Consider the following 25,510-nt stretch of genomic DNA (forward strand, 5'->3'; position numbering starts at 1 on the left):
GGTTCTGTTCCGTTTCTCAGACCCTGTCCCTGTCTGGATTTATGCCTTTGCCTCCAATGACACCATCAGCTTCTTGAAATCAGAAACCTGAGCTCTGTGATTCACTGCTTTATCTCTAGTGTTGAGGACAAAAGCTGCTCATTAAATAGTTGTTGAATGCATGAATTTCTTTAGTCTCGTGTGCCCCGCCCACGGCTCTAGCCAAAGCCATGTCGGGGAGCACTTAATTTCATTGATCCGCGTGACCTTTTTTCAACTCCAAAGTGGCTCCTAATTCCGGCACCTCCTGCTCGGGCAGCTGCGTTCCTTTATATATACAAAGTTGGGCCAGGAGACCCCATTTCTATGTCTCAAGCTGGAATTCTATCAGTCATTCCAGTTCCTCCTCTTCTCTGGCCCCACGAGCATCCCCTCAATCGTGGAGTCACCCTCCCTTCGGGGAACAGCCTGCGGGACGGTTCAAAAAGGCAAGGGCCACATGGAATCTATGATTTCCCTCTGGGCACCGACATACGGGGGCAGGAAGACTTTTCCAAGAACATTTGGAAGACAGCTCCTGTGGAAGACGGACTGCTGTGAGCACAGAAGTGGGAGGTACCTGAGCGTGTGAGCGCAGAAACGGACGTGGTTTCCCGAGACCTGTGCATGTCCCTGCATGGGAGCCACAGCCTGTGTCAGAGCTGGACTCTTCCAGCGCAGGCAGTGAGTTTGGGCGGACTGTGCCGCTGCCTGGGGCGGATGGCCAGAGCGTCCCATACACTCTGTGGCCCGTAGCACTCAACAGCGTTTCATCGAAGCCCTGTTTTGACATCCACCCAGCAGTGCCAAGTACCTTCTGCGTTCCTATTAACTGGCAACAGCATTGTTTAATTCTGTTTAATTCCATTTAATTCTGTTTAATTCTGTGTTCTCTAAAAGGCCCTTGGGTGGATCACTTAATGGAGAAGTGATCGGAGAACCCACGCCGGTCCAACAGGCCATGGGACAGTGGGATACTCTTGTGTTTGTCGTCTCGAGAAATCAGAGCATCCAGCCACCACCCCAGGGCCCAGCAGGGCATAAGGGGCAGAGAACGAGAGAGAGCACCTCCCTCGCCCAGGGGGAGCACAGAGGCTGGACAGAAGGGGCATCACTGGCACTCAGGGCTGCTGAGTCAGGCGTCCTGGAGCTGTTAGGGAGGCTGCCCAGTAGACACTGCCTAATAATTCACAACACACCTTGCTTCTGCCCACCCTCTATGTTGAAAGGAAAATTGGTGTCCATTTTCCACTTAACCATCATCTGCAAAAGTATGACTTGGGTTCGTAGACTTTTGAGTATCAGCACACTGAAATTTACCGAGAAGGATTTAGGGCTATCTAGAAGCAATGTTTTTAAGGGGAAAAAAGGCACAACATAGATGCTGGCCATCGTGATTTTAGAAAGAGTAAGAAAATGCATGCTTAAATGTGTGTGCGTGCATGTCTAGACTCCTGGAAAGGCTTCACAGGAGCCTATACCAACCATCGTTACCTTCAGGGTGAAGGGCAGGGAACTCGACAGGTGTGGGCGGGGCTTCCGAGTATAGGCATTCACAGGTGCCTGCTGCTTTCTGTTCTGTTTCACTTTTATTTTTTTATTTTTTTAAAGATTTTATTTATTTATTTGACAGAGAGAGAGATCACACGTAGGCGGAGAGGCAGGCAGAGAGAGAGAGGAGGAAGCAGGCTCCCCGCTGAGCAGAGAGCCCGACGCGGGGCTCGATCCCAGGACCCCGGGACCATGACCTGAGCCGAAGGCAGCGGCTTAACCCGCTGAGCACCCAGGCGCCCCGGTTCCGTTTCCCTGTTAAACTGTGAGCCGGTGTCAACTTCCCATTCTTATGCCAAAGCAATTAGCAATCGGAAAGAAAAATCTCCAGTGAGGTACCCAGACTTGAAAAGCCAGTATGAAAGATTCATTACACATGACAAAGCTTTATGAATTTTAAAAATCACAGGAAGAAGACATACTCATTGATGTCAGGGTTTCTTTCATTGCGGTAGAGTGGAGATCCAGCAGTCAGCGGTGCTCTCGGGGCCTTTCGAGTTAGAGTGCGCTGAGCAATCCGGCCGAGAGCCCGGGGTCACGCCGGCTCAGACCCGGGCCATCAGCTCCCGCCCACTGTGCCTCTGTCTCCTTCCCATAAGCTAGTTGTGTAATAACACTTACCTCATGGGGTTGTTACAAAGGTCATAGGAAACATGGAAAGCACTTAGAATAGCACCTGGGACGTAGTAAATACTAGGTACCATTGGAGACTTTTTGGAACCGATATTGATAATTTATTAGTAATGAAGGCCCATGGTTTCCCTCGAGGTTTGCTCTGTGTTGTGCGTTCTGTGGGCTTTCGTCAAATGGAGAATGACACGTAGCCACCATTTCGGTGTCTTTGCCCCAAAGAAAATATGTGCTCTGCCGTTCCTCCCTCCCTCCTTCCTAACCCCGGATCTTTCTACCAATATTTTCACCGTTTCATTGGGCCTTCGCCACAATGTCACACAGTATGCAGCCTGCTTCCTTTCACTTAGGGGCTGCGGAGGACACGTGCCGGTGGGACCTGGCAAGCCAGCGGATGCCAGACCACATCAGACCACGTGGGGCACAGTGAGAATTTACTGTATTATCCCAAAGTGATGGAAAACCACCGAGGAGTTTTCAGAATGGTGTCCCGAGAGGAATGTGGTAGTAATTGGATAAGTCTGGGGTTTTAAAAGAATGCTCTGTGCACTTTTGTCCAAATAAAAGTGATCAAGGGAGCCCAAGCAGGCAGGGATGTGGAAACTCTGTGAGGCTTTGAGTCCACCCCCAGATAGCCCCGCCCCCGACTGGAATGCCTGCATGTGTCCATCCAAGGACAGGTGCACGTCTGTCTGTGACAGCATCACCTGTCATAGCCAAACCTGGAAATCCCCAGACGTCCACACAGGGGAGGATGGATGAGTGAACCGTGCGTGTTCCCACAAACCAGACAGGAACACATGGTGTGACCCCGTTTATACCAAAGGTTAGAAACAGGGCTGTGATATGGGGGTGGGGGGGAGGTTAGCATTTCCGCGGGGGTGGGGGGAACGGCAAGGATGGAACTGGAAGGGGTTCCAAGTAAGTCAATCAGAGAAAAACAAATCCCATATGATTTCACTCGTATTTTAATTTAAGAAACAAAAGAGAGGAGCCCTGGGGAAAGGGAAGGAAAAATAAAATAACGATGAAATCAGAGAGGGAGACAAATCATAAGAGACTTAACTCTAGGAAACAAACTGAGGGTTGCTGGGGGGATGGTGGGTGGGGGGATGGGAGATGGGAAGATCCTATTTCCAAACAAGATCACATTCTGAGGCTCTAGGTAGACAAGAATTTGGGAGACACGAGCCAACACAGTGGGGAAGGTCTGCGGAGTGTCCTGGAGATCTGGGTTTTTATCATTTACTCCGATTTGGTGATACACTCACATGGTGTAAAGTAACAGTGGTATTCCTGGGTGCCTTGCCCCTGAGGGGTCCGCCCTGGTGGTCCCTCCGTGTCAGTAGGCAGAGCACCCACTCTCTCCCCCACGCACCTGTGTAGTGTCTGGAGCCCACGGAGGTGTGCGAGCAGCATGAACCCGGCTGACTCACTCGCGCTGGGCGGTCTGTGCCAACGGAGGAGGCAGGCAGGGCATGGCCCTCCCCTCCCCTTTCCTGCCAGCATCTCGGCCCCTCTTCTCTGCTGACTTAGGCACCTCTGATGAGACAGAGAGGGACGGTGTTATTACAACACTGAGTTACTTCTGCTGAGGCAATGAGTTATTTTTTGATTTGGGGTCTATGCTTGCTTTGCAATTACTCATACTATCATACAGGGTTCACGTTCATTTGTATCTCTGTCATAGTCTGTCACTGATCAGAAAAATAAAGGCGGCAAAATTTAAAGAAAGACTTAAGGATGGCTCACTCTGGGGTTAATAGGGACCCAAGAGCCTTATTGCCAAAGGAATGAATCACTACTGGTGAATTTTCTAAATGGTGGAGGAGGGAGGATGGATGATGTGACAGAGCTTGCTGTTTTGGGCTCTTGGATCCCAGCATGTGGGGCACACTCAGGGGCCTGTGCATCTTCGGAAGCGGGCAGAACTGGGCTGCAAGCGGGCCTGGAGGGGGGTGGGCCTGGAGGGAGGGAGCAGAGATGCGGCAGGGTGAAGCATTTAGTGTTAGCGGTACTGATGTTTGCAGCTTCCTTTGAAATGAATCATAAAAGAAGATGGACAGAGGGTTGGAACTCGGAGAGATTTGTGATAAAGCAAATACAGGAAAAACGAATAAAAACTAGGGGGTGGGTCTCCGGCATTCGTTGTACAATTTCAGTCTTTCTCTCCATTCACAATATGTCAGAACCAAATGATGGGAAAAGCAGGTCAAAAATCTTTATCAAAATATTAGAACTATAGGTTAGGTCTGATTCCGATGTTGTTCTGCAGGTGGATGGAACATTGCTAAAGTTTGGAGAATAACGCGTTTGAGTGAGCGAGCAGAGGTGGTGGCCCGAGAGAGCTCCCCGGATGGCAGAGGGGGTGGAAGAGTTCACCTGACCCCCACCAGCCTGAGTAGGGCCGTGGTCTTCCCTCTTCCTGTGGGGCCACGCCTGCCCCGCCCCAGCAGGCTGCCCAAAGGTTTCAGATCTGAGCCATCTCCCCAAACCCAAACTCCAAAACCAAGACCAGGCTGGGAGAACAGATAGGCAGCTTGGCTTAGGCTGTCCTGCCAGGATCAAGGGGAAAGTAACTTTCCTCAGGTTTCCTTGAAGCCAGGAGTCTCGGCTGGTTCCGGGGAACGGGAGTGCAGACCTCGGGGAACTGGTGGTGTTTGCTTGGGGAGATGATGCAGGGGACCCGTCCATCCTGCAACAATGTGGACTTGGGCTAGACTCGGACTTGAGAGCGGCCTTGCCAGAAGGGCTGGCTGGTGCTTGTGGATTTTGTGGGTGATGAGCAGAGGGGTTTCCATCATGTCAGCCCGCTGTGTTACTCTCTCTCCTACATGCTGGGACCTGCTCCCCATGCCTCCAGGGACCACCATTCAACCCTACGTCTCCCTGAGGGGAGTGCTAGCCTATCACTCCCATTTTCCAGGTGGGGATCTGCTCCTGGTCTGCACCTGTGTCCTGGAGCACACAGGTGGGGAGTACACAGGTGGGGAGCACACAGGTGGGGAGCACACAGGTGGGGAGCACATGGGGAAGCACACAGGTGGGGAGCACACAGGTGGGGAGCACATGGGGAAGCACACAGGTGGGGAGCACACAGTGGGGAGCACACAGGTGGGGAGCACATGGGGAAGCACACAGGTGGGGAGCACACAGTGGGGAGCACATGGGGAAGCACACAGGTGGGGAGAACACAGGTGGGGAGCACAGTGGGGAGCACAATGGGGAGCACATAGGTGGGGAGCACACAGGTGGGGAGTACACAGGTGGGGAGCACACAGGTGGGGAGCACAGTGGGGAGCACACAGGTGGGGAGCACACAGGTGGGGAGCACAGTGGGGAGCACACAGGTGGGGAGCACACAGGTGGGGAGCACAGTGGGGAGCACATAGGTGGGGAGTACACAGGTGGGGAGCACACAGGTGGGGAGCACAGTGGGGAGCACACAGGTGGGGAGCACAGTGGGGAGCACACAGGTGGGGAGTACACAGGTGGGGAGCACAGTGGGGAGCACACAGTGGGGAGCACATGGGGAAGCACACAGGTGGGGAGAACACAGGTGGGGAGCACAGTGGGGAGCACAGTGGGGAGCACATAGGTGGGGAGCACACAGGTGGGGAGTACACAGGTGGGGAGCACACAGGTGGGGAGCACAGTGGGGAGCACACAGGTGGGGAGCACACAGGTGGGGAGCACAGTGGGGAGCACACAGGTGGGGAGCACACAGGTGGGGAGCACAGTGGGGAGCACATAGGTGGGGAGTACACAGGTGGGGAGCACACAGGTGGGGAGCACAGTGGGGAGCACACAGGTGGGGAGCACAGTGGGGAGCACACAGGTGGGGAGTACACAGGTGGGGAGCACAGTGGGGAGCACACAGGTGGGGAGCACAGTGGGGAGCACACAGGTGGGGAGCACACAGGTGAGGCAAGCAGCTCACAGCATCAGGTCGGTAAAATGTGGAGCCAGGGTCGGAGCTCCTGGTCTGCACCTGTCTGTCTGGCTGCCATTCGTGGAATATTCCTGGGATTTCCTTCCCTACAAGTGGGGAAAATGGCACAGGCATGGAAGGGAGCCCTCATGTTCGGCGACTTGCCGAGGGGAGCTCCGTAGAAGGAGAGAGGCCGGAGCAGGTGAGCAGATGGTCTCACGAGTGAGAGCAGGCCGTCCTACTCGCCAGCAAACCCTGACTGGGAGAGCCTGAGACGGAAGTCCCAGAAGGGCTGGCAGAGGTGACACCCAGCACACTCAGCCTGGGAGGGAAGGCTCAGTGCCCGGGAAGCAACTATTGAGAAGAGCCCATGATGCCTTTGGCAACGGGGCTGGTGATGGGATGATTTAGTGTGTTTTCCATGCTACAGAGTCAAGCGCTGTCTTCCAGAGTCGCCCTGTGTGGTTGGACAGGTTGTGCACTGCAGGACTCTGGCGGAAGGGCACCATTCGCATGGCTGCCTCTGCCAGGAGGGAGGATGCCCTCTCCTTTCAGAGGAGTACCTTCAGCAGTGGTCAGCCTCAAGCCTGGGGCGTCCTCTACCAGCAGGACATCCTGCCCAGACCCCGGCCCCAGCTACTTCCTGTGGCCGGAGGACTGGCCGGCCCAGAGGAGGGCAGGCGAGCCTCTTGATTGCGGCTGCTGTATGCTGATCACACGAGCACCAACAGCGGGTCGGGATAGGGATTGATGAGGGGAGGAGAGCCATTAACAGGAAGGCTCATTCTCGCAGCGTGGAAGAAAAATGTGTGTTGTCTCTGCTGCTCTCAGAAGCTGCTGCTGCTTCCTTCCTCTGCCACAAAGCTGAAGGGCTGCCTAGGCACACCCTGGTCCTTGTGAAGACACCTCACCCTTGTTGGCTCGTCTGCCGGAGTGATTCTCCTCCCGAACGCTGGCACCTGGGCAACGGAAGCTTATGCACTGGGGCCACTGAGCGCCCTCCAAGGATGTAGCAGGGTCAGCTCTAAGGATAAAATGTCCAGTCTAGAGCCACGGATGGCCACAGGGACGAGCCTGCCATGGGGGCGGGGGGGGGGGCGGCCAAAGTGTAGGAGCGCTGCATTGTTCTTGTGCGTTTCGTGAGCAAAAGTCAGAGGCGCTAATGTCCATCAGCGTGGCGTCCCCAACAGTCTCACTCTGTAAAAACATGTCCCGCATCCCTCACATTTACATGTCCCTCTAGGGGGAACAGGTGCCCCTATTATCTGGACCACAGCTGAATACGCAGCACACCGAATTTCTCAGGAGCCAACACAGGGTAATTCGAAGGAATACTTGGGTTTGTGGGTGACTTTACCAGGAGCTGTCGCCCGCCTAGAGAGGTCTCCTCATGGGCACGGCACCGAGCTGCCGCAGCCGCCTCTCTGTGCCCTAGTCCTGGGACCCACTGCCTTTGCGGGGAGGGGGTGGTCTTCATGTTGGTTGGGTCCAAGTGCCCGGGGAGGGAGCTTCGCGACGTTTCCTGGTGAGTCGTGCTGAAGAAGCTGCCCTTCGAAACGGGCGTCACTCCCTTATAAATTCATGTGCACTGTAGACCCAGTCAGGGACAGTAATGTTAATAAAGCGTCTTGTAGGTGAGTTCTGTTACCTGTGAGTCCCTTTCAGGATGTTAAAGGAAGCCTTGCGGAATATTCGTCAAACAGTGCAGGTGCGATGACCGACTGACTGGCTTGGACCCTCGGGCTTAGGGAATCTGGTGCCACACCAGTCAACATCAGGTCCCGTTGCAAAGTGGGTCTCACCTCCGTTCGTTCATCAGTATGTTAGGGCGTATCCAGTGGGCCCCGGGTGCCATTCCAGGCCTGGAGGATGCTGTGGATCGGAGACAGGTCTTCCCCACCACACCAGTTAGGCAGAGTGGGCTCCACGAGGCCGTGTACGAGAGGTAGAGCCTCAGCCCACACCCCCTGTTCTCAGACACTGGCGGGTGCCCCGCAGGGCATCCTCCGCAGAAGCAGAGATGGCCCAGCATCTCAGGGCGCCTGCATCTCGGGGCTCCCAGGCAGGAGGAAAGATCACGGAGAATGCACGCCGGCTCTTGGTGCCCCCCTCGGAAGTGACACACGTCACTTCTGCTCTGTCGGACCCACGACACCCGCGGAGTTGGGCAGTGTCAGGACTGGGTAGGAGGACATGAGGAATAGAAGCCGGATCCGTCTCTGGGATGCTCAGCCACCTCCCCACCCTGCAGACATCTTCGGGAAGGACCTAGAAGTCACACTGCCCCTGGCAAAGGCGGCTGCCTCCTCCCTGCCCCATATCACTGAGGGCACAGCTGGGAGGCAGGTGCGTCGGTCATTGGACCAGAGAGAATGGAATAGGGGGGATTGTAACTAGATACAAAGTTTCGAAGCCCCTGCTGAAAGGGGGAGCAGAGACCCAGGGGGTGCCACGGAGGCAGCGTGATACAGCAGCCGTCCCCCGACTCCCCGCCCGGACCTCCAAGAACAAAGACGGCCCCAGAATTACAAACACGGAGACAGTGTCCCCTTGCACAGGTCACTGCTCTGCTGTCACGGGTCCCTCTGAATGTGAGGCGTTACCGTTGGGCGTGAGACCCAGGGTTCTGAGGAGGGGGCCCTGGGTGGCGGAACCCTCATTCTGAACAGCTTTAACCCAGCGGCTTCCGTGAGTGTGGAGTAGAAACTGCACAGACCAGCCGCTGCCCCGCAGCAGGTGAGGGCACCGGGGTGATGCCCGCAGGTCCCGGAAGGAAGTGGGAAGAGCCTGGGAGGCAGAGCCCAGAAAGGTGCAGGGGGCACATCAGACCTCTGCTTTGCAGGGTCGCCCCACAGAGCCCGGCCCCGATTGGAGCTCCAGGACAGTGCCGGCCCTCCCCCACGCTTGAGGCCCTGCGTCTCCTGTGTTGCGTTTCCACAAAAGGGAACTGTCACGCTGGGCTCCGGAGCTGCTGCTTGGAGTGTGGGGGACACGGGCTCCATACCCCCGGGCTCTGTCCCTGCAGGAGCTCCACGGATCACGAAGGGAACACGGACACTCAGGCCCAAAAGGAAGCACACGTCCACTTCCTCCTGACCTTGGCTGTGCCTTCATGGTCAAGACCATCATGCCATCCATAAGGGAAGAAAGAGAGTGAGACGCACATTTGGTAGTTTCCAGAGGGGGCTGCTTGCTTCCGAGAACCGTTCGAAGGTATTTCAAGGAAAAGCTGAGTGCTGGTGGCAGACCAGAAGCCAGTCCTGGAGATGCTTTCCACAAGGATTCCAGTCCCCCCCGCAAACCCCATGTCTGTATTTTTGTTCGTGTGCGTCTGCACATAACGGGGAGTTTTTCCTCCAGGAGCCCCAGAGGGAGATGTGCGTGAGTCTCTGTGCGTGGCTCTGGACGCCCACTTTGGCGTGGGCCAAGAGGCCACTGTGACCCACGGCACCGGCCCCATGTGGAGTCGTGTTGAGAACAAAGACAAAAGAGCCTTCCCTGAGTGTCTTCTTCCTTCTGACCCAGGGGAACGCTACAAGTGGGAACGTGGGCTCGTGCAAAAGGTTTGGTTTTGGTTTTAAAATAACAGAGCCTCCTGGGAACTTAAATTTAGTATTTTAGAGGGAAAATTAGGCTGTTGTACACAGATGATTCCAAAGATGCCAGAAAATCCGTGTGTGGTGACATAAACAGCCCATGTGGACTGGGGGAGGGGATGCCCCGCGGATGCTCCTCCAGAAGGGGCTCTCTGTTATGCTCAGGAGCGTGGGTAGCTGAGCTCCCTGGGTGCCTCGGTTCTGAGCTGAGCCGTGCTGTTGCTCTGGTGGCCCCAGCCAATGGATGACAAAGACGGAGGCATGAGGCCCTGGCTACTGGCAGCCACATGTGGTTTCCCCCGTGGGCAGCCAGCCTTGCCCCCGGGCCCCTTGCTGTAGCTGGGAGGGGTTTCTCCAGGTCTGCACTGGACTGGAGAGCCCCCCGCCCGTTCTGTGCCCCTTCCTGCTCCGTCCACGGAAGCTGCTGCCTGATTGACCTTCTGCCTCGGGGTCTGCTCCCCAGAGAGCTCTGCAGTCACACGGGTGTGGTGCCAGGAGAAGAGGGCCAAGATGGCCTGTGTGCAAATCCCAGTGCTTTCCAGCCATGCAAACCCAAACCGGTCACCCAATGCCTCAGTTTCCTGCTCTGCACAGTGGGCCTTGTGGGAACTCCGCCTTGCGAGGTGACCAGCGGGGATGAGTCAAGTCCCTGAATGTAAACCTTGGGCAGGAGCGGCAGAGCAGTCCTGGGCACCCACTCTCACCGCTGCTGTGTGAAGCCCCATTGGGTGCTGGGGGCCCCCTGCCCGCAGACCATCTCCTCCCGTGGTGGGAAAACAGGCTTTAGGGTTCAGCTCCGGCTGCATAAGGAAATACCCCAGCCAGGGGCTTACATAACAGATGTTGATTTTCCTACAATTCTGGGGCTGGACGTGCAAGGGCGGGGTGCCGCCTTTCTCCTGAGGCTGCTGTCCTTGGGGACGGCTGCCTCCTCCCTGTGTCCACACATGCCCCCCCTTCTTACGAGCACCCCAGGCCTCTGCGTGTCCTGCTCCTGACAAAAGCCACATCTTATCACTTCTTCAAGGCCCTGTTTGCAAATTCAGTCCCATCCTGAGGTCCTAGGAACCATGGCTTCCACAGAGGGAAATGAGGGGGGCACACAGGTGAGCCCCTTTCAGGGCCGTCCGATTTGCAGTCCGCTCGTTCCCTTTGCACACTGCCACAGCTCTCTGCCCTCCGTGTGTTCACTGAAAACTTGCTTGTCCCTTGGTGGAAGCCTGCCTACTTCGCGTTAACAGATGCCAGTTGCCTCCCGATAAATTAGCTTAGCCTGGTAAGCCAGTAAATTTATCTTCTGATCCATTAGCCCAGTGAAACATGTCCTGCATAGCCACGGGAGGGTGTGCCTCAGTTTCTGCTCTGGAACATGAGACAGCAGTACCTACCCAACAGACATATGTGGAAGATTATATGGAATTGGGTGTGAGATGCTTAGCATAGGTGCCTTGCACATAACAAACACTCAGCAAATATTAGACCCTGCGTCCGTTGCTATCACTATTATCAATGGTGTGATTTTTGTCCAGGATAAAGACTAATCTCAAACAGGTAACACCTCCCTTGAGAACTGGATGCAAATATCCCGATAGGCTGTTTACTTTTGCCAAATCTGGGTGGAGGGGTAGAATTCTAACATCCTTACCTCTAGCTCTTGGGGGGGGGGGGAAGGAAAGAGAAAACATCAGAAAAACACACATTTTACCATGAATGTCGGTGATATTTAAATAAGATTTGAATTTTTAGAGCATTCGAACAGAAAAGAGAGATGGCATTAAACTGGCTCAAGTGAGGGATTGTGCACAGCAGGGCCATTGTTTGGATGATATCCTCACCATGGCACAGGGCAGCTGCCTGGACGCGGAGTCTGAAAGAGGGGCGAGTCCCCCCAGTTGTTCCCTCCCACCTTCAGCACCGTGCAGCATCATACGGAAGGAACGGGCAGGTCTTGTCCACTCACCTGGACTGATCCGTGTGTCCATTCATCTGGCAATGTCAGGGAGAGGGAGGGGAAGACGGGAGCCTGGAGGTGGGACAAGTCCTGCCCATCTGGCTGTTACGGGGGCCGCAGGATTCGGGAGGACCCAGGTGGGCTCTGGGGAGGACTCGGCAGGTGTCTTCCTCACTCAGAGTGGACCCAGCCTTTGGTCAGGTTGCCTGGAGCCAAGCATGGGCCGGCACCCTTGTGGTAGGCTCGGTGTGGAACGCCCCAGGGGAAGGCCTGTAAGTAGGGGACAAGGCAGGGAGAGCCATGCCCCGGGGCGGGGGGGACTGGTCTCCAGTGACCACTGTGACAAAGGACCATGAGTTTGCTATCGTAATGCAACAGAAATACTTTCCTTACAATTCTGGAGGCCAGAAGCCAAAATGATGCCCCCTTGGGGGCCCCTGGGAGGTCTGCTCCTGCCTCTTGGGAGGATGCTGGCATCCAGCCTCCTGCCCTCCTGCCCGAGTGGCCGTGACCCTGCCACGTCGTTGGCTTCACCTACACGTGGCCTCCTCCTCTTCTGTCTCTCAGGTCTCCCTCTGTGTCTTCCTTACAAGGATGCTGATGACATTTGTGGCCTGCCCCCAAATCCAAGATAATCTCATCTCAAAGTCTTTAACTGAATGACATCTGCCATGTGAGTCTCCCTCCCTCCCCCTCCCTCTTCCTGGGTATTTTTGCACACACACCCCTTTTCTGCTTCCCCCACACAGGCACACTCAGAATCAATGAAGGATGGGGAGAGCCAGCAGGGCAGCAGCCCCCCAACTCGCAGCCCGAGCTGAGTCATAGGCAGAGAAAGATCTCGGACACCCCCAGGCTGAGGTCGCTGCCCCTGTGAAAATGACAACAAGCAGGACCTGGGGGTGCTGGGTCCCCAAAACCATGCAATTGTGAGCATCAGGGTCCCCAGGCAGGTGTCATGCCCCCAACTCCCCAGCACAGAGGCTCAGGACACCCCCTTTCATTCACTGCCAGAGTCCTTCCTGGGTGGGCTCTCATTCTCTCCTCCGATCCCCACCAACCTCCCCAAAGCTTCCTCCAAGGTGCAGCCTTGCAAAGCCACGGGTCATTCATCCCTGATTTTCACTTACTTCCTTTGCACACTGTTTCCATCATTAGAAAGCCATTAGCACGAGGCAGTGCTGGGGGAAGGGGTCCCCTAAGTTGGGCCTCATGGAAAGATGCTTGTTTATAACCAAGACCTCTGGCCCCCGGGGCAGACCCCAGTCACATTCCTGGCTCATTTTGTGTTTTCAGGAATTAGGATCTTCCCAGCACCCCCTCTCATTATTTCATCTGCCTTCATGTGTCTTACTCACCCTGCCGCAGCCCACGGAGTCTGTGAATTCGGTGCATTCTTTCTCTACTAATGCAGTCCTCAGGACGTGTCTGTGCATGTGGCTGGGTGGGATAGCTTGGCTAACGTGAAGGAACGTAACCCGTAATCAGCAACTTCAAATGAGACAGTTCTGCTTGCCACCCGGGCTGCCTGATGCCTGTCTCTGCAGCTTTGTGGGCGGCTCTGAGCTCAGCGGCGTGGCCTGCTGGACTCCTGGCTGGAGTCACCACCGCCAGCGGTGCTGGCACCATGGATAGGGACGGGGAGCCTTGGAAGGTCCCTCTTGGGAAATTAAGTGGTCCCACGAGGAGGTGACACGTGGCTCCTGCTCCCAACTTGTTGTTAAGAGGGTCCCGTCCCTAGCAACATGTGAGCTAGAAGCACAGCCCCACTATGTGCCCAAACTAGGGCCAGATGCTGCTGGCAAGCCGTCGTGCTCCCTGCCACGTGCGGACTCTGGCCGTGCACGGAAACCCGGAGAAGTGTAGGGGCGGAGATTCACAGACCCTGCCGTCAGACAGCTGGTGCTCTTATTACTTGCCATGAACACTTTGTGCTTGCACACACACACACATGCATGTGTGCACATGCATACACAGGCACACCCAGAAACATGTGCATGCATATACCTGTACATGCACACATCTGTGCGCATACTACACACGCATGCACACATAGGCATGCACACAAACACGTGCATGTGTATACCCGCACACGCACACATCTGTGCACTGCCCGCATGCACTCACATGAACACATACACACATGCACACACAAACACATATGCACGTATACCCACACACGCAGAAACACAATGTGCGCAACCGTGCACATGCGTGCACACAGACACATGCGTATGCATACCCACACATGCACACGCGCGCACACACGTGCACCTGAACACTCACACCTGTGTGCACGTGTGTGCACACATGAATGTGAACACGCACATGCAATGCTCATCCCGCATACATCCACATGACCACACGCACACACACACACCACACACCACACAGATGTGCACGCGCACATGCATGCGTCTACCTCAGCACTCTGCCCTCAGCCCTAGCACTGTAGTTCCTGCCCCAGATGCCACGGCTCCATCCGCCCCTTAAAGGACACTGCTTGGGTGTGAAGTCCTGCCTTCCCTCCCCCTTTTATCAATGTCTAGCTCCCCCTCCTTCTTATTACTTTGAGGAATAAACACTGAATTACATAACACAACATGAAGACTGAGCTCTGTATTCATGATCTACGCTAGTACCCGCCCTGCTGTGTCTTCCACTGCGGGGGTTGGGGGGTCGAAGTGGCAGGCCTGCCTGAGATGCTGTCCCACCCCCTTGTCCTTGAACACCTCCTTCAACAAGAGGGCCAGAAAGTTACGTCCATGAAGCAGCCCAAGGCCCTGAAAACCCATCTTCCAAACCCAACCTCCCTCCCTCCTCCTTCTCCCTCTCCACCTCCCTCCTTCCTCACCTCCCGCCCTCTCTCCCTCCCTCTCTCCCCAGTCTTTTTCCTCCTCTTCCCCCTCCCTCCTCCTCCCCCTGCCTCTCCCCTCCCAACATCCCTCCCCCTCTCCCTCCCTCTTCCTTCCCGTGCACCTGCTCCCACTCCCCTCCCTCCCCCTCCTCCCTCTCCACCTCCCTCTCCTCCTCCTTCTCTTTGCCCATCCTCCCTCTCCCTCCTCCAGTCAGCTCATCTGTGACAATCAGCCTGATTTGCTGGAAGACTTGAAAGAGAAAAACCCTGAGATTTCAGGCGTGGTGGCCAGGCCACAATGGTGACAAAGCCGCTTGAGCTGTTCCATCGGGCCTTTCCATCAGATTGAAGTAGTTTGCTATTGGCAGATACTCAGGCTGACAACTTTCTCTGACTCATCCGTGGGCCTGGGTCCACGTTTCTCTCCAGGGTTGTTGCTGATCGTTCCCAGACGCCAAACCTCCAGGCTCCCCTTTGTGTGTTTTGCATCCCGGCTGCCTAACTGCGCGGATGAAAGGGGCCTTCGTTGGAAGTGCTTTTCATGATGGGGAACTACGTGATCATTTCTGCTTTGCTTTCTCCATACCCCTCCGAGTGCTGGGGGGAGGGGTGCATCCTTTAGGAATCCAGCCCGCAAGGCCCATTCAGGCAGGGGTACTGCACCCGCAGGCGGAGGCAGCTGGGATGGCCTGGCGGGAGTCTGGGTTTCATGTTACCGGCTGTGCATCCCTGGGAAGCATTACCGAACATCTCGGGGCATCAGACTGCCCAGCTGTGAACCGAGGACAAGAACCCCCCCTCCCTCCTGGGTGCTCGTGTGTGCTGAGACCACACGTGCTGTGCTCAGCTGCTGATCCCGGCGCGTGGTCAGAGCTCTCTGACCACACGGGTGCTCCCTCTCTGCTCACTTCAGGCTTGTGTCCACGTCCGAGGGCTGCCCGAGCACACCAGCACAGGCCTGGGCTCCACATGCGTGTGTTCTGGAGGGCAGGCACTGGGAAGCATTTTTGGCAGCTCACCCTCCCGAGGCTGAGGTGGAGGCTTGTCCTTGCCTTTTCGACCCTCTGGATGTGCCTCCATCCTGCCCTGCGTTGCCAGAGCCCGCAGTGTGGCATCCCACTTGGGTGGCCTTCCTTAGCCACAGCCACCAATCTCCTTCCACTTCCCTCTTGTGAGGGTGCTCAGGTGATCCTGGGGGCCCCCCAGGACAATAACCCAATAATCTGCCCATCTCAGTATCCTTAACTGAACCACATCTGCAAAGTCCCTTTTACCGGAAAAGGTCACACTGACAGGTTCCGGAGACTCAGGACCTGACATCTTAGGGGCCACGAATTAGCCTAGGACACTTACCCAGGTCTGGTTTAAGATGAGAAGGAACACACACACACACACACACACATACACCCAGATTGCTGGAAAGCAAAGACAAGAGGAGGAGGTCCTTCCACTGAACTTGGTTCTTCTCTCAGATGCCAGCAGGGAGGAGCAGTCTTGGACGGGGCAGGAGTTGAGAATGTGGATGGCACAGCTGCACCCCCAGTGCCCAGCCATGGCTCTGCCCCTTCCTGGGGGAGGGCCTGGTCTCGAGCTACCCATTGGATGGCAGGAGCTAACAAATGCCTGTGTCTCCCCGTCCAGGGCACAGAGCCCCGGACACGGACCTAGCCGGGGAGGGGCTCCAGGAGGCAGAGTGAGGGAGTGGGGCAGGGTGGGGAGCACAGAAGGAAGAGACACCAGCGGGGCAGTGCCCCTGCTGGGCTCATGGGGAGAAATCCCACGGGACTCAGTAAGGAACCATGAAGAGTATAGGTCACAGCCACCCCCGCAGCTGAGATGGAAGTTTTCCAGAGAAATCCGTACAGGAGCCGAAGAGCACAGGATGCACAGTTGGGGGATACCGAGCAGAGCAGCGCAGTTCCTGTGAAACTAGCCTCAGCCTCCCCGCAGGAGGCTCTCGGGCTGGTGGCTGTGCACACAGTGCCCCTCCTCCAGGCAGACCAGAGCTCAGCAGGCCAAGGTGGGCAGACAGCATGCAGCACCCAGTGGCTCAGGGCACGGCTCCCAATGCCTAAGGGCCATCTGCCGGAGGACATGCAGCAGGAAAGCTCGGCTGCCTGGCTGTGGCACCTGGGGGGCAGGGCTGCATGCAGACCGGAAGAAGTGGTCCCAGGAGGAGCGGTCAGACCCCTACAGCATCTGCTGTTCCCACAGCGATGGCATTTGGGAAGATCTCACCGCCTGCCACCCCTCTCTCCTCTTCACAGGTGTCTGACAGATGTGACTACGTCTTCGTCAACGGGAAGGAGATGAAAGGCAAGGTGAACGTGGTGGTGAACTTCACCTACCAGCACCTGAGCAGCCCCCTGGAGATGACCGTGTGGGTGCCCCGGCTCCCGCTGCAGATCGAGGTCTCGGACACTGAGCTCAACCAGATCAAGGGCTGGAGGGTACCCATCGTCTCCAACAAAAGGTGGGCGTGTTAGTCACGACTTCCTATCAGAGACCAGAGTCAAATATGCTTCTGCTAAAGACAGATATTTGCAGGGAAGCTAATTTCAGGCATGACTGGACCCGGGGCTGCAAATGGCACCCTCAGGATGGAGTCTGTCCCCGCCTCGTGGGCTGGCTTGCGTGTGCTGGCCTCGTCCTCTACCAGCTTTTCTCCTGCAGTTCCAGACTTGCAGAAAGTGCATCCTTTCCTTCCCGTTGGTTCCAGCAGAGGCCCTAGAGTTATGCTGGCCTCTCTTGGGCTGTGTGCCTGTCCCCAAGGCCATCAGTGTAGTGAGGACATAGAGCACACTGTCCGCTGAGGCTTTGGCACGATTCCCTGGCTGGAGTCAGAGCACCTGGAAGAGGTCAGCCTCACCTGAATCAATGGGTTGATACTGGAAGAAGGGGCCAGTTGATTCTGGGATGGCATGAATGACAGAGGTCCCCTAGAGAGACCTGGGAGCAGCCCCTCTGTGCCCACAGCCCAGAAGTTCAGAGATTGCTTGGTCTCGGGGAGATGAGGTCAGAAGACTGTCCCCCGTGTGTCTGGTCCTTTACCCTGAGGTATCTGCTGGAGGGAAAGGTGTCCTTTATCCACACGGGCCACCAGGTACCAGGAGAATAGCAAGAGGTCAGGTTCTTTGTTCAGAGACAACAAGGACCAGCACGCCAGACACCTATAGAAAGTCAAAAGTGAGCGTATGTGGAATTAGAGTAGGGAGCACTCCTGGTGTCTTTGCTCAGCAGGGAGGACAGCTGGCATTCCTCCGAGGGGTGCCCTTTACGTCCCTTCCCCTGGAGCTCCACCCCCATTAGTCTCTCTGCCTCTGGAGGAGGGGACAGCTTCCAGAATGCAGCCTGCGGGTCCCACGCGTGGCGGGAAGATAGTTTCGGCAGTGACCTTCTATGAACCCTATAGAGACCCCTCTGCAGGGTCTCTATGGCTGAGCTGGGGTGGGACCCTCTCCTTAGGTGTGGGGTCTCAGGGCGGGGTTAGGAGTGGTTATTGAGGCTGCGAGCTGGGCGGCAGCCGGGAGGATGCACCAGAGGACTGGCTTTGTCTGATCGTGGCCCATCTCGGTGTCCGCTCAGATCCGGCCACAGAACTGGGCTATTGCTCAGATGGAGACCGCCATGTGCCAGGAAGAACTGGCTGGACAGAAGGCGTCAGACACAAAGGGAGCAGCTAATGTCTGTCCCCAAGCCAAAGCATCCCGGTCCTTTCTGTGCTTACTGTCCCATTACCTCGAGTTCGATACTGACCCCCATGCGTGCTGGTTGATGGGGCCATCGTGGTCCCCCACAGCCCTATCAGCTGAGCTGCACAATGTAATGATGGGTCCCCAGACTTAGGAGCTTAAAGAAGACGCATACGATCTCACGGTGTGAGAAGCTGCTGTCCTGGCTTCTGGCTGGCTCCACGGGGCTGCTCCCGACATGGCAGCTCGCTTGCTCAGGGCAAGCAAGAGAAGAACCAAGGAAAGACTACGAAGCAAGAAGAGTCACGGTCTTTCTTAAAGCCGTATCCTGGAAGTCACAACCTGTCACTTTGGCTACAGTCTTCCGCAGTGGGAAGGTTACTACTACGTGCAGCTTGCGCTCTGAGGGGGGGCGGGATTCTGCTGACTGCATTCTGGGAGGTGGGGACCCCTGGGAGCTCTGCTGACCACACCAGCCCCTTCCGATTGTCAGGACCGGTGTCACCCCTGTGGTCAGGTTATTTAGGATCTCACCCCGCCGGGCTGGGCTCCCCACCCGCTCACCTTTGCTGGCCACCGTCAGCACCCGCTAACCCGACCTGACCATTTGACAGGCCAGTCCGGGACAGCGAGGAGGAAGAGGACGACGACAGGAGGGGGGGTCGCGGCTGCACGCTCCAGTACCAGCACGCCATGGTGCGCGTCTTGACGCAGTTCGTGGCCGAGGCGGCAGACCGGGGCGGCCACCTGGCCCACCTGCTGGGCTCAGACTGGCAGGTGGACATCACGGAGCTGGTGGGTGACTTCATGCAGGTAGAGGAGCCCCGCATCGCCAAGCTGCAGGGGGGACAGGTCCTCGTCGGCCAGGAGCTTGGGATGACCACCATTCAGGTGAGCAACCCCCAGAGCAAGGGCCCTCTCCATCCCTCTGCCCCTTCTCTGCCCAGAGGAGAATTGTTCGTCATTGCTTAGGACATCTCTTGCTAGAGTGAACCAGATTGTCTCCTGAACACTGTCGGGGGTGTAAGGATGTGACAAGAGTCTCGAAGTTGCTCCTTTGTTGCTTGCATCGACAAATGCTGTTTGGTTCCTCTGGATGCGTCATGTTTGAAACCCCAGTGCACTGTCCGTCTCCTTGCCATGCTGGGTGTTGCCGTCGTGGGGAGAAGGCTCTGGGCCTGAGCTGGCCTCATGGGAGCCGTGGGCAGGGGCATGGCCAGCGGCTTCTCACTGAGCCCTCCGCCCCACTGACCATCGCCTGGTGTCACGGCGTTCCATCCTGCCGTGATGCCACATGTCCTCAAGTCCCACCCCAGGCCCAGCGAAAATAGGGGATCTCAGAAAAGAGCCAAGGAGAGGAATACAGTTATTATGCCCCTCGCGGTCTTGGGAGCACCTGCAGCTAGGGACGGATTGGACAGGACCAGGATTTAACAGGAGGTTTTGGAACAAACACTTTCCCAAAACGCCATTCCAGGAGGTCCCGTGGGTTTAGTCGTCTACCTCCTGTCTGAGAACAAACAGCAGCAGCTCCCCCCGACCGGGCCACCGGCCTTTCCGTGGGGTTTCTGCCACAGCTGGGCGCAAGGAAGCCTCGTCAGTGGGAGTATTGGATTCTGCCAGATTTAGAGCACATCCGCTCCAGAAAATTGGCTGGTATTTAAAAAGAGACCATTGTGCTCAAGGAGGAAAATAGATGGGTTTGAAGTGACCAAGGGGTCCTGAGCTCCAGTGATCTCTAAGACCAGAGAAGGTGACAGCAAAGCAGGCTGGGCGTGAGCCGAAAGACAGAAGCCCACTTGGGCCCCAAGTGCTGGGGACACAATAGGGGCCGGTGAGGAGTGCAGCGAGGGAGGAGGGGCCAGAGGAAATGCAAATCTAGCATGGCCAGATGTTGCAGATTGCTCCAGAAAAGCGAGAAATCTTTTTGTGTGAAATTCTCTGTTGTTTTTTTTAAGGATGGCCATTAATTCCATTATAATGTTTTATTTATTTGGGGCTCCTGGGGGGCTCAGTTGGTTAGGCATCTCCCTTCAGCTCAGGTTATGATCCCAGGGTCCTGCTCCCTGCTGGGCTCCCTGCTCAGTGGGGAGTCTGCTTCTCCCTTTCCTTCTGCTGCTCCCCCTGCTCGTGCTCTCTCTCTGTGTTGGACACACAGATAAAATCTTGGGAAAATAAAGAAGTATTTAAAAAAATAAAGTTTTGTTTATGTCAAACCAAACCTATCTGCCCCCAAGACAAGAGCTTAAAACCTCTACCACTAACTTTCAGTTGGAAGATCTAAACCGAAGAGCTGAATTCCTCCCACGTGGGGACCGGAACCAGGAGCAGCATTAGCCCGGCCCATACAGAGTGGCATAAACACCAGGGCCATGACACAGGTCCGGGCTTCTGGTCGGGGGCGTGGGCCGGCTTCCCATGTGTCCGATGTGGACGCCGTCCTGGTGGGGCCACGGGACCTGAGACCTTCTCTTCTTTCCCCTGAGCCCTCCCGAGCTGTGCATTCGCTTGTCCGCTTCCTTCCGGGGGCTCGTAACCCCCGCTCACTGCCGTCCTGATTGTCCCAACCCGATTCAGAGACCGAGGTGGTATTTGGATAGGATCACAGATCACATACACGAATTTCAGGGGTTCTGGGAAAACCGCCATCCCGACGTAGGCCTTCGTAAATACCAGCACCACCTCACGGAGAGAAGCATGTCGGGAACGTGGGGTAAAGGAAGCTGGAAGCCGTGTCCAGGTGGAGGCTGAGGGTTCAACTCTTCGAACTTGAGTGAGGGGTGAGTGGGACAAAGGGTTCCACAGAAGCAGAATCTCTCCTCCGCAGGGTCGAAATGCATAAGCTTGGTTTCCCTGGGGTGCCACAGGCGTCCGCGGGAGAAATGAGACTCCGGGATGTTGGCACCGGCGGTGGGGACCCCCAGCTCTGTGTGCTGGGGATGCAGGCTGATCCCCCGAATGCTCAGTGCTTCCCAGGGTGTGGCATGTGACCTGTCGTGACGCGACTCAGGTGACACGCGGACCGACAGCCTCCGGTCAGCCGTGCACGTATGTAAGACAGAAACATAAATACGTCACTAGCCCATCAGAACCATTTTCCCTTGCTGCTGTGAAGTTTCTTTTTTTTTTTTCTTTCTTTTTTTTTTTTTTTCTTTTTTTTGAAAGAGAGTGAGAGAAAGCAACACAAGCAGGCAGAGAGGCAGGCAGAGGCGGAGAGAGAGGCAGGCTCCCCGCTGAGCAAGGAGCCCGATGCGGGACTCGATCCCAGGAATCTGGGATCATGACCTGAGCCGAAGGCAGCGGCTCAACCCACTGAGCCACCCAGGCGTCCCTGCTGTGAAGTTTCTTACACCAATTATTTAAGGGAAATAATTTTAAATGAAGTACACATGTGCACAAGTAATGGAGACTGCTCACGCAGCTCCAGACTCATGAGCGAGCCCTCAGGGAACGACAACGTTAATTCCTCCTCTGAAGAACTGCGGGGTGCCTGGTGGGTCATGAGGTGTCATGTCCCCCCGCATCCACTGCCGGACACCATCTTGCTGTCACTTTAAAATTACATCACATCTTCACAGGAGAGATACGTCTTTTGGAAGAAGACGTCAGTGGGAAAGACCCGTTCGTGTTCCCTCTGGCTCTTTTGTCTGTCTCTGTGAGCATCATTTATGCTGCAGGAGGAAATTCCGGGGCCACAGAAAGCTTTTCCTTCCATGTCGGTCCTGCCTTTCAGATCCTGTCGCCTCTGTCGGACGCCATCTTGGCAGAAAAGACCATCACCGTGCTGGATGAGAAGGTGACCATCACCGACCTCGGGGTCCAGCTGGTGACAGGACTGTCACTCTCCCTGCAGCTCAGCCCAGGGAGTAACAGAGCCATCTTTGCCACTGCGGCGGCACAGGAGCTTCTGCAAAGGCCCAGACAGGTAGGGAAGCAGGGCTGGGGTCAAGTAGGTTATGCACCAGGTGGGACACACACCAGGTAAGTCACGCACCAGGTGAGTCATGCATCAGATGAGGTCAGGCACCAGGTAAGTCACCCACGAGGTGGGTCACGCATCAGATGAGGTCACCCAGCAGGTGGGTCAGAGATCAGGCGGGGTGGGGGGCGGAATCAGACATCTGGAAGAGTCCCAAGTGGGGCCAGGTCACATGTCAGATGGGGCGATTCACTGAGCAGGTCCCACATCACGCAAGGTCCCGCAGTGGGGTGAGGTCACAGGTTAGATCTGTTATCTGTCTGGTGGAGTCACTAACTGGGGGTCCCACAGAACAGTGGGACCCATGTCAGGGGCTTCTCAGCCTGGAAAGGGGTTTGGGAGGCAAGCAGCTCTGTGGCTCATGCTTCCGAGCTCCCTTAGACAGAGCCTCAAGAAGGAAAAAGGTTTCCCAGCATCAAGGATCACAGGCGCCAGGAGACGGGGGCTGGACGAGGACTCCACTCCCCATTAGCCACAGTACCAGGAGCGCTCAGGCAGTCGCCGGGGCTGTCTCACACTCTTCCGCTGCCCCCACGGCCCCGGCAGGGGGAGGATGAGCCTCCAGGGAGGTGCCCACAGCCTGCTCCGAGTCCCTGCAAGGAAAATGGGGCAGCAGGTCTGGGGCGATGGGAGACTGGAGGAGCCGCTCTCGCCAGGCTTGCGGTTTAGCTCAGGGCAGAAGCGAGGACCCTGTGGGGACGTCAGTCTGCATCTCCTTTCTCTGTACTTGACGCCGGCATGTGTGACCCTGTGCCCTGTGTGTTTGTGTGTCAACGTGATGGTTTCCCACATTGCTGGAAGCAGGACGTTCACAGACACTGTGTGTGCTCCTCCCTCGTTAGAGGACAGTTATGCTTTATCGGTTAGAGGGAACATGGAGGCTTTGGTGAAACTTGCTGAGCAATGAGACAGTGGTCTGCCGCCACTGGTTCTCTCTGGGGCTCGTGGCGTGGGACCGTCCTCCCGCGGCGCTGCTTCAGGGTCTCCAGCCCAGGTTGGGGGTGTCCTGGCAGCTTCTCTTCGGGGTGGGAAGCCTTCCTGGCAGGTGTCCCCTCGGCACTTCTAGCCCTGGCACCACCAAGGCTCTAACTATGCTCTGAGGAGCGCCGGACTTGCCCCAGGGCACACAGAGCCCTCCCGTCTTCCCAGCCTGTCCCTGTCCCTCAGCACTCCTCGTCCTGTGTTAGCTCATTCCTCTGCCCCTTCGCTGTGGCCTTTGCGGGCAGGGGCTTCGATGATAAAACCCTTGAACGTGGATGATTCTAGTCACGGGTACGAACTCTTGCCAGAGACAAACCTCCTTGTTCTCAGGGTGCCGGGCGGGTACGAGGCACAGATAACAAAGGGAAACAAACCAGGGCTGCTTTCTGTCTTCGCGGACGATAAAATCCGGGGACCGCCGGCCGGGGCTCAAGGAGGCGGTGAGACGGAGTTAGAGTAAGGCCAGGGGAGCTGATCCACCCGCGACGCGCAGAGCCGACCGTGCTCGTCCGTGGCCGGCTCCGTACGTGGTTCACGTGACCCCCGGGCCCCGCGTGCACTTGGCTCTGACCTTTCAGTCTCAGGAAATCCAGTGGCTTTTGAGTCTCCTGCTCCGGTTTCCTGGCAGATTGGACGAAGCCGGTGAGTCGGTGTCCCGTCCTGGGGCTCTGGGGCTATTTCTCGGTCTCATTCTGCAGTTAGCAGCTGGTCCAAGCCAACGCCTGACCCTAACCCTAACCCTAGGCGTATCTCGTGGGGGGGCTGAAGCCAGAAGTCACATTCCCACTTCCAGACGCCAAGCAGCACCGGGTAGAAGTGGCTTCGGATAATACTTAGAGGCGCTTTGGTTGCCAGAAAGAGAAATGTACTCGAGCAAGCTTGAGACGCACGGGCTCTGCTCCCAGGACCAGGGGCTCCTGCAGACCCCAGCTGCGGCACCTCGGAAGACGCGGGGTGTCAACGGTCTCCCCACGCCCACACTGCCTGCCCTGCGCCTGCCTTCCGCTGTAGTCCTTTTCCCTGTCCTGCAGTAATGCTGGACGCGGACATTCGCTTATCCCTCATCACTGCGGCGGCCTCGAGGTGGCTCCACCCCCTAGTCATCGTCCCGCAGCTCAGGCTTCGAGCCCATCTGTCTGATTTCACATTTGAAAGGGACAGAGAGTGACAGAGAGAGAGAGAGACTCGCACTGGCTCAGCACTGCAGAGATGAACGGCTTTGCAGGTTCCCTCATGGCCCCTTGTCCCCAGTCCAGTCCGCCATGGCGCCGTGGCTGGGTGTGCCGGGTCACATGCCTCTCCAGGCTAGTTATCCTGGGGTTGGGGTGGGGCAGTTTCTCGCGATCCTGGGGAGGAAGGGCCAGTTCGAGGTCAAGCACAATGACCTCTTCCCTGAAATTCAAGGCTCACGTTCAGTCAGGGAGTATCTCCTTTATTACGGTCTGCCTGGTCCAGCTGGTGCCAAAGGGCGTGATCTAAGCCACAAAACCAGAAGGTGAGAGATTGAGATATGGGCCACCTTGGTCTCCCTGTCTACCCCGTGTGGCTGAGGGGAGGAGGTCAGCAGACACAGTCCACGTAGGGTGTGGGTCTCCCTGGCTGGTTTAGCTCCCTGTCTCCCAGTCAACACGGTGTCTGGAAACTCTTACAAACCTGTACCCGTAGACCCAGATGCAGCAGGACCAACAGCACCCAGTCTGCGGCACCTCTGGGTGTCCCTGTCCGGATCAGGAGCGTTCGTCTCCATTGTGAGGGATGAGCGGAGACTCGGGATTAAAGCAGCTTAGAAATAATGTCATAAATATTTTCCCTTGAAATGTGTGTCAGTTGTAAACGATCCCACTAACCAGTCCTGCCCTTGGATGTGTAATTTATGGCAGCATAGACGTGGATCTTGTGTCCCTTAAAAACCCTGTCTTTAGGGGCGCCTGGGTGGCTCCATGGGTTAAGCCTCTGCTTTCGGCTCAGGTCTTGATCTCAGGGTCCTGGGATCGAGTCCCGCATCGGGCTCTCTGCTCAGCGGGGAGCCTGCCTCCTCCTCTCTCTCTGCCTGCCTCTCTGCCTACTTGTGATCTCTGTCTGTCAAATAAGTAAAATAAAAATCTTTAAAAACAAACAAACAAAAAAACACCCCGTCTTTCTTTCAACCCCTCGGGGAAGAAAAGCAGATCTTCTTATGGGGCGTTTAGCCTGGGCCCCCTTCATTCTCACGTCAAGGCCATGGTTGTGGTCTGGTTTCCCACCTCCAAAAAGCATTGAATGTCTTCCATGACCCTCATGCATCTGATCTCGTTTCTGCCTGCTTCAAAGGCATTCCTTTGTTC

The 25,510-nt window shown here is 56.3% G+C and overlaps 1 protein-coding gene across 1 annotated transcript in view; it reads left to right on the top strand.

Annotated features, from left to right (window-relative positions):
• TMEM132D (transmembrane protein 132D) overlaps positions 1–25,510 on the top strand; it is a 603,276-nt gene that overhangs the window by 575,193 nt on the left and 2,573 nt on the right. Inside the window, exons 6-8 of the mRNA XM_047698327.1 lie at positions 16,802–17,007; positions 18,841–19,117; positions 21,960–22,151. Of these exons, the coding sequence (XP_047554283.1) occupies positions 16,802–17,007; positions 18,841–19,117; positions 21,960–22,151 (675 nt within the window). The remainder of the gene's footprint in view (positions 1–16,801; positions 17,008–18,840; positions 19,118–21,959; positions 22,152–25,510) is intronic.

Source organism: Lutra lutra, chromosome 12 (assembly GCF_902655055.1).
Source record: "Lutra lutra chromosome 12, mLutLut1.2, whole genome shotgun sequence".
NCBI classification, from domain to species: domain Eukaryota; kingdom Metazoa; phylum Chordata; class Mammalia; order Carnivora; family Mustelidae; genus Lutra; species Lutra lutra.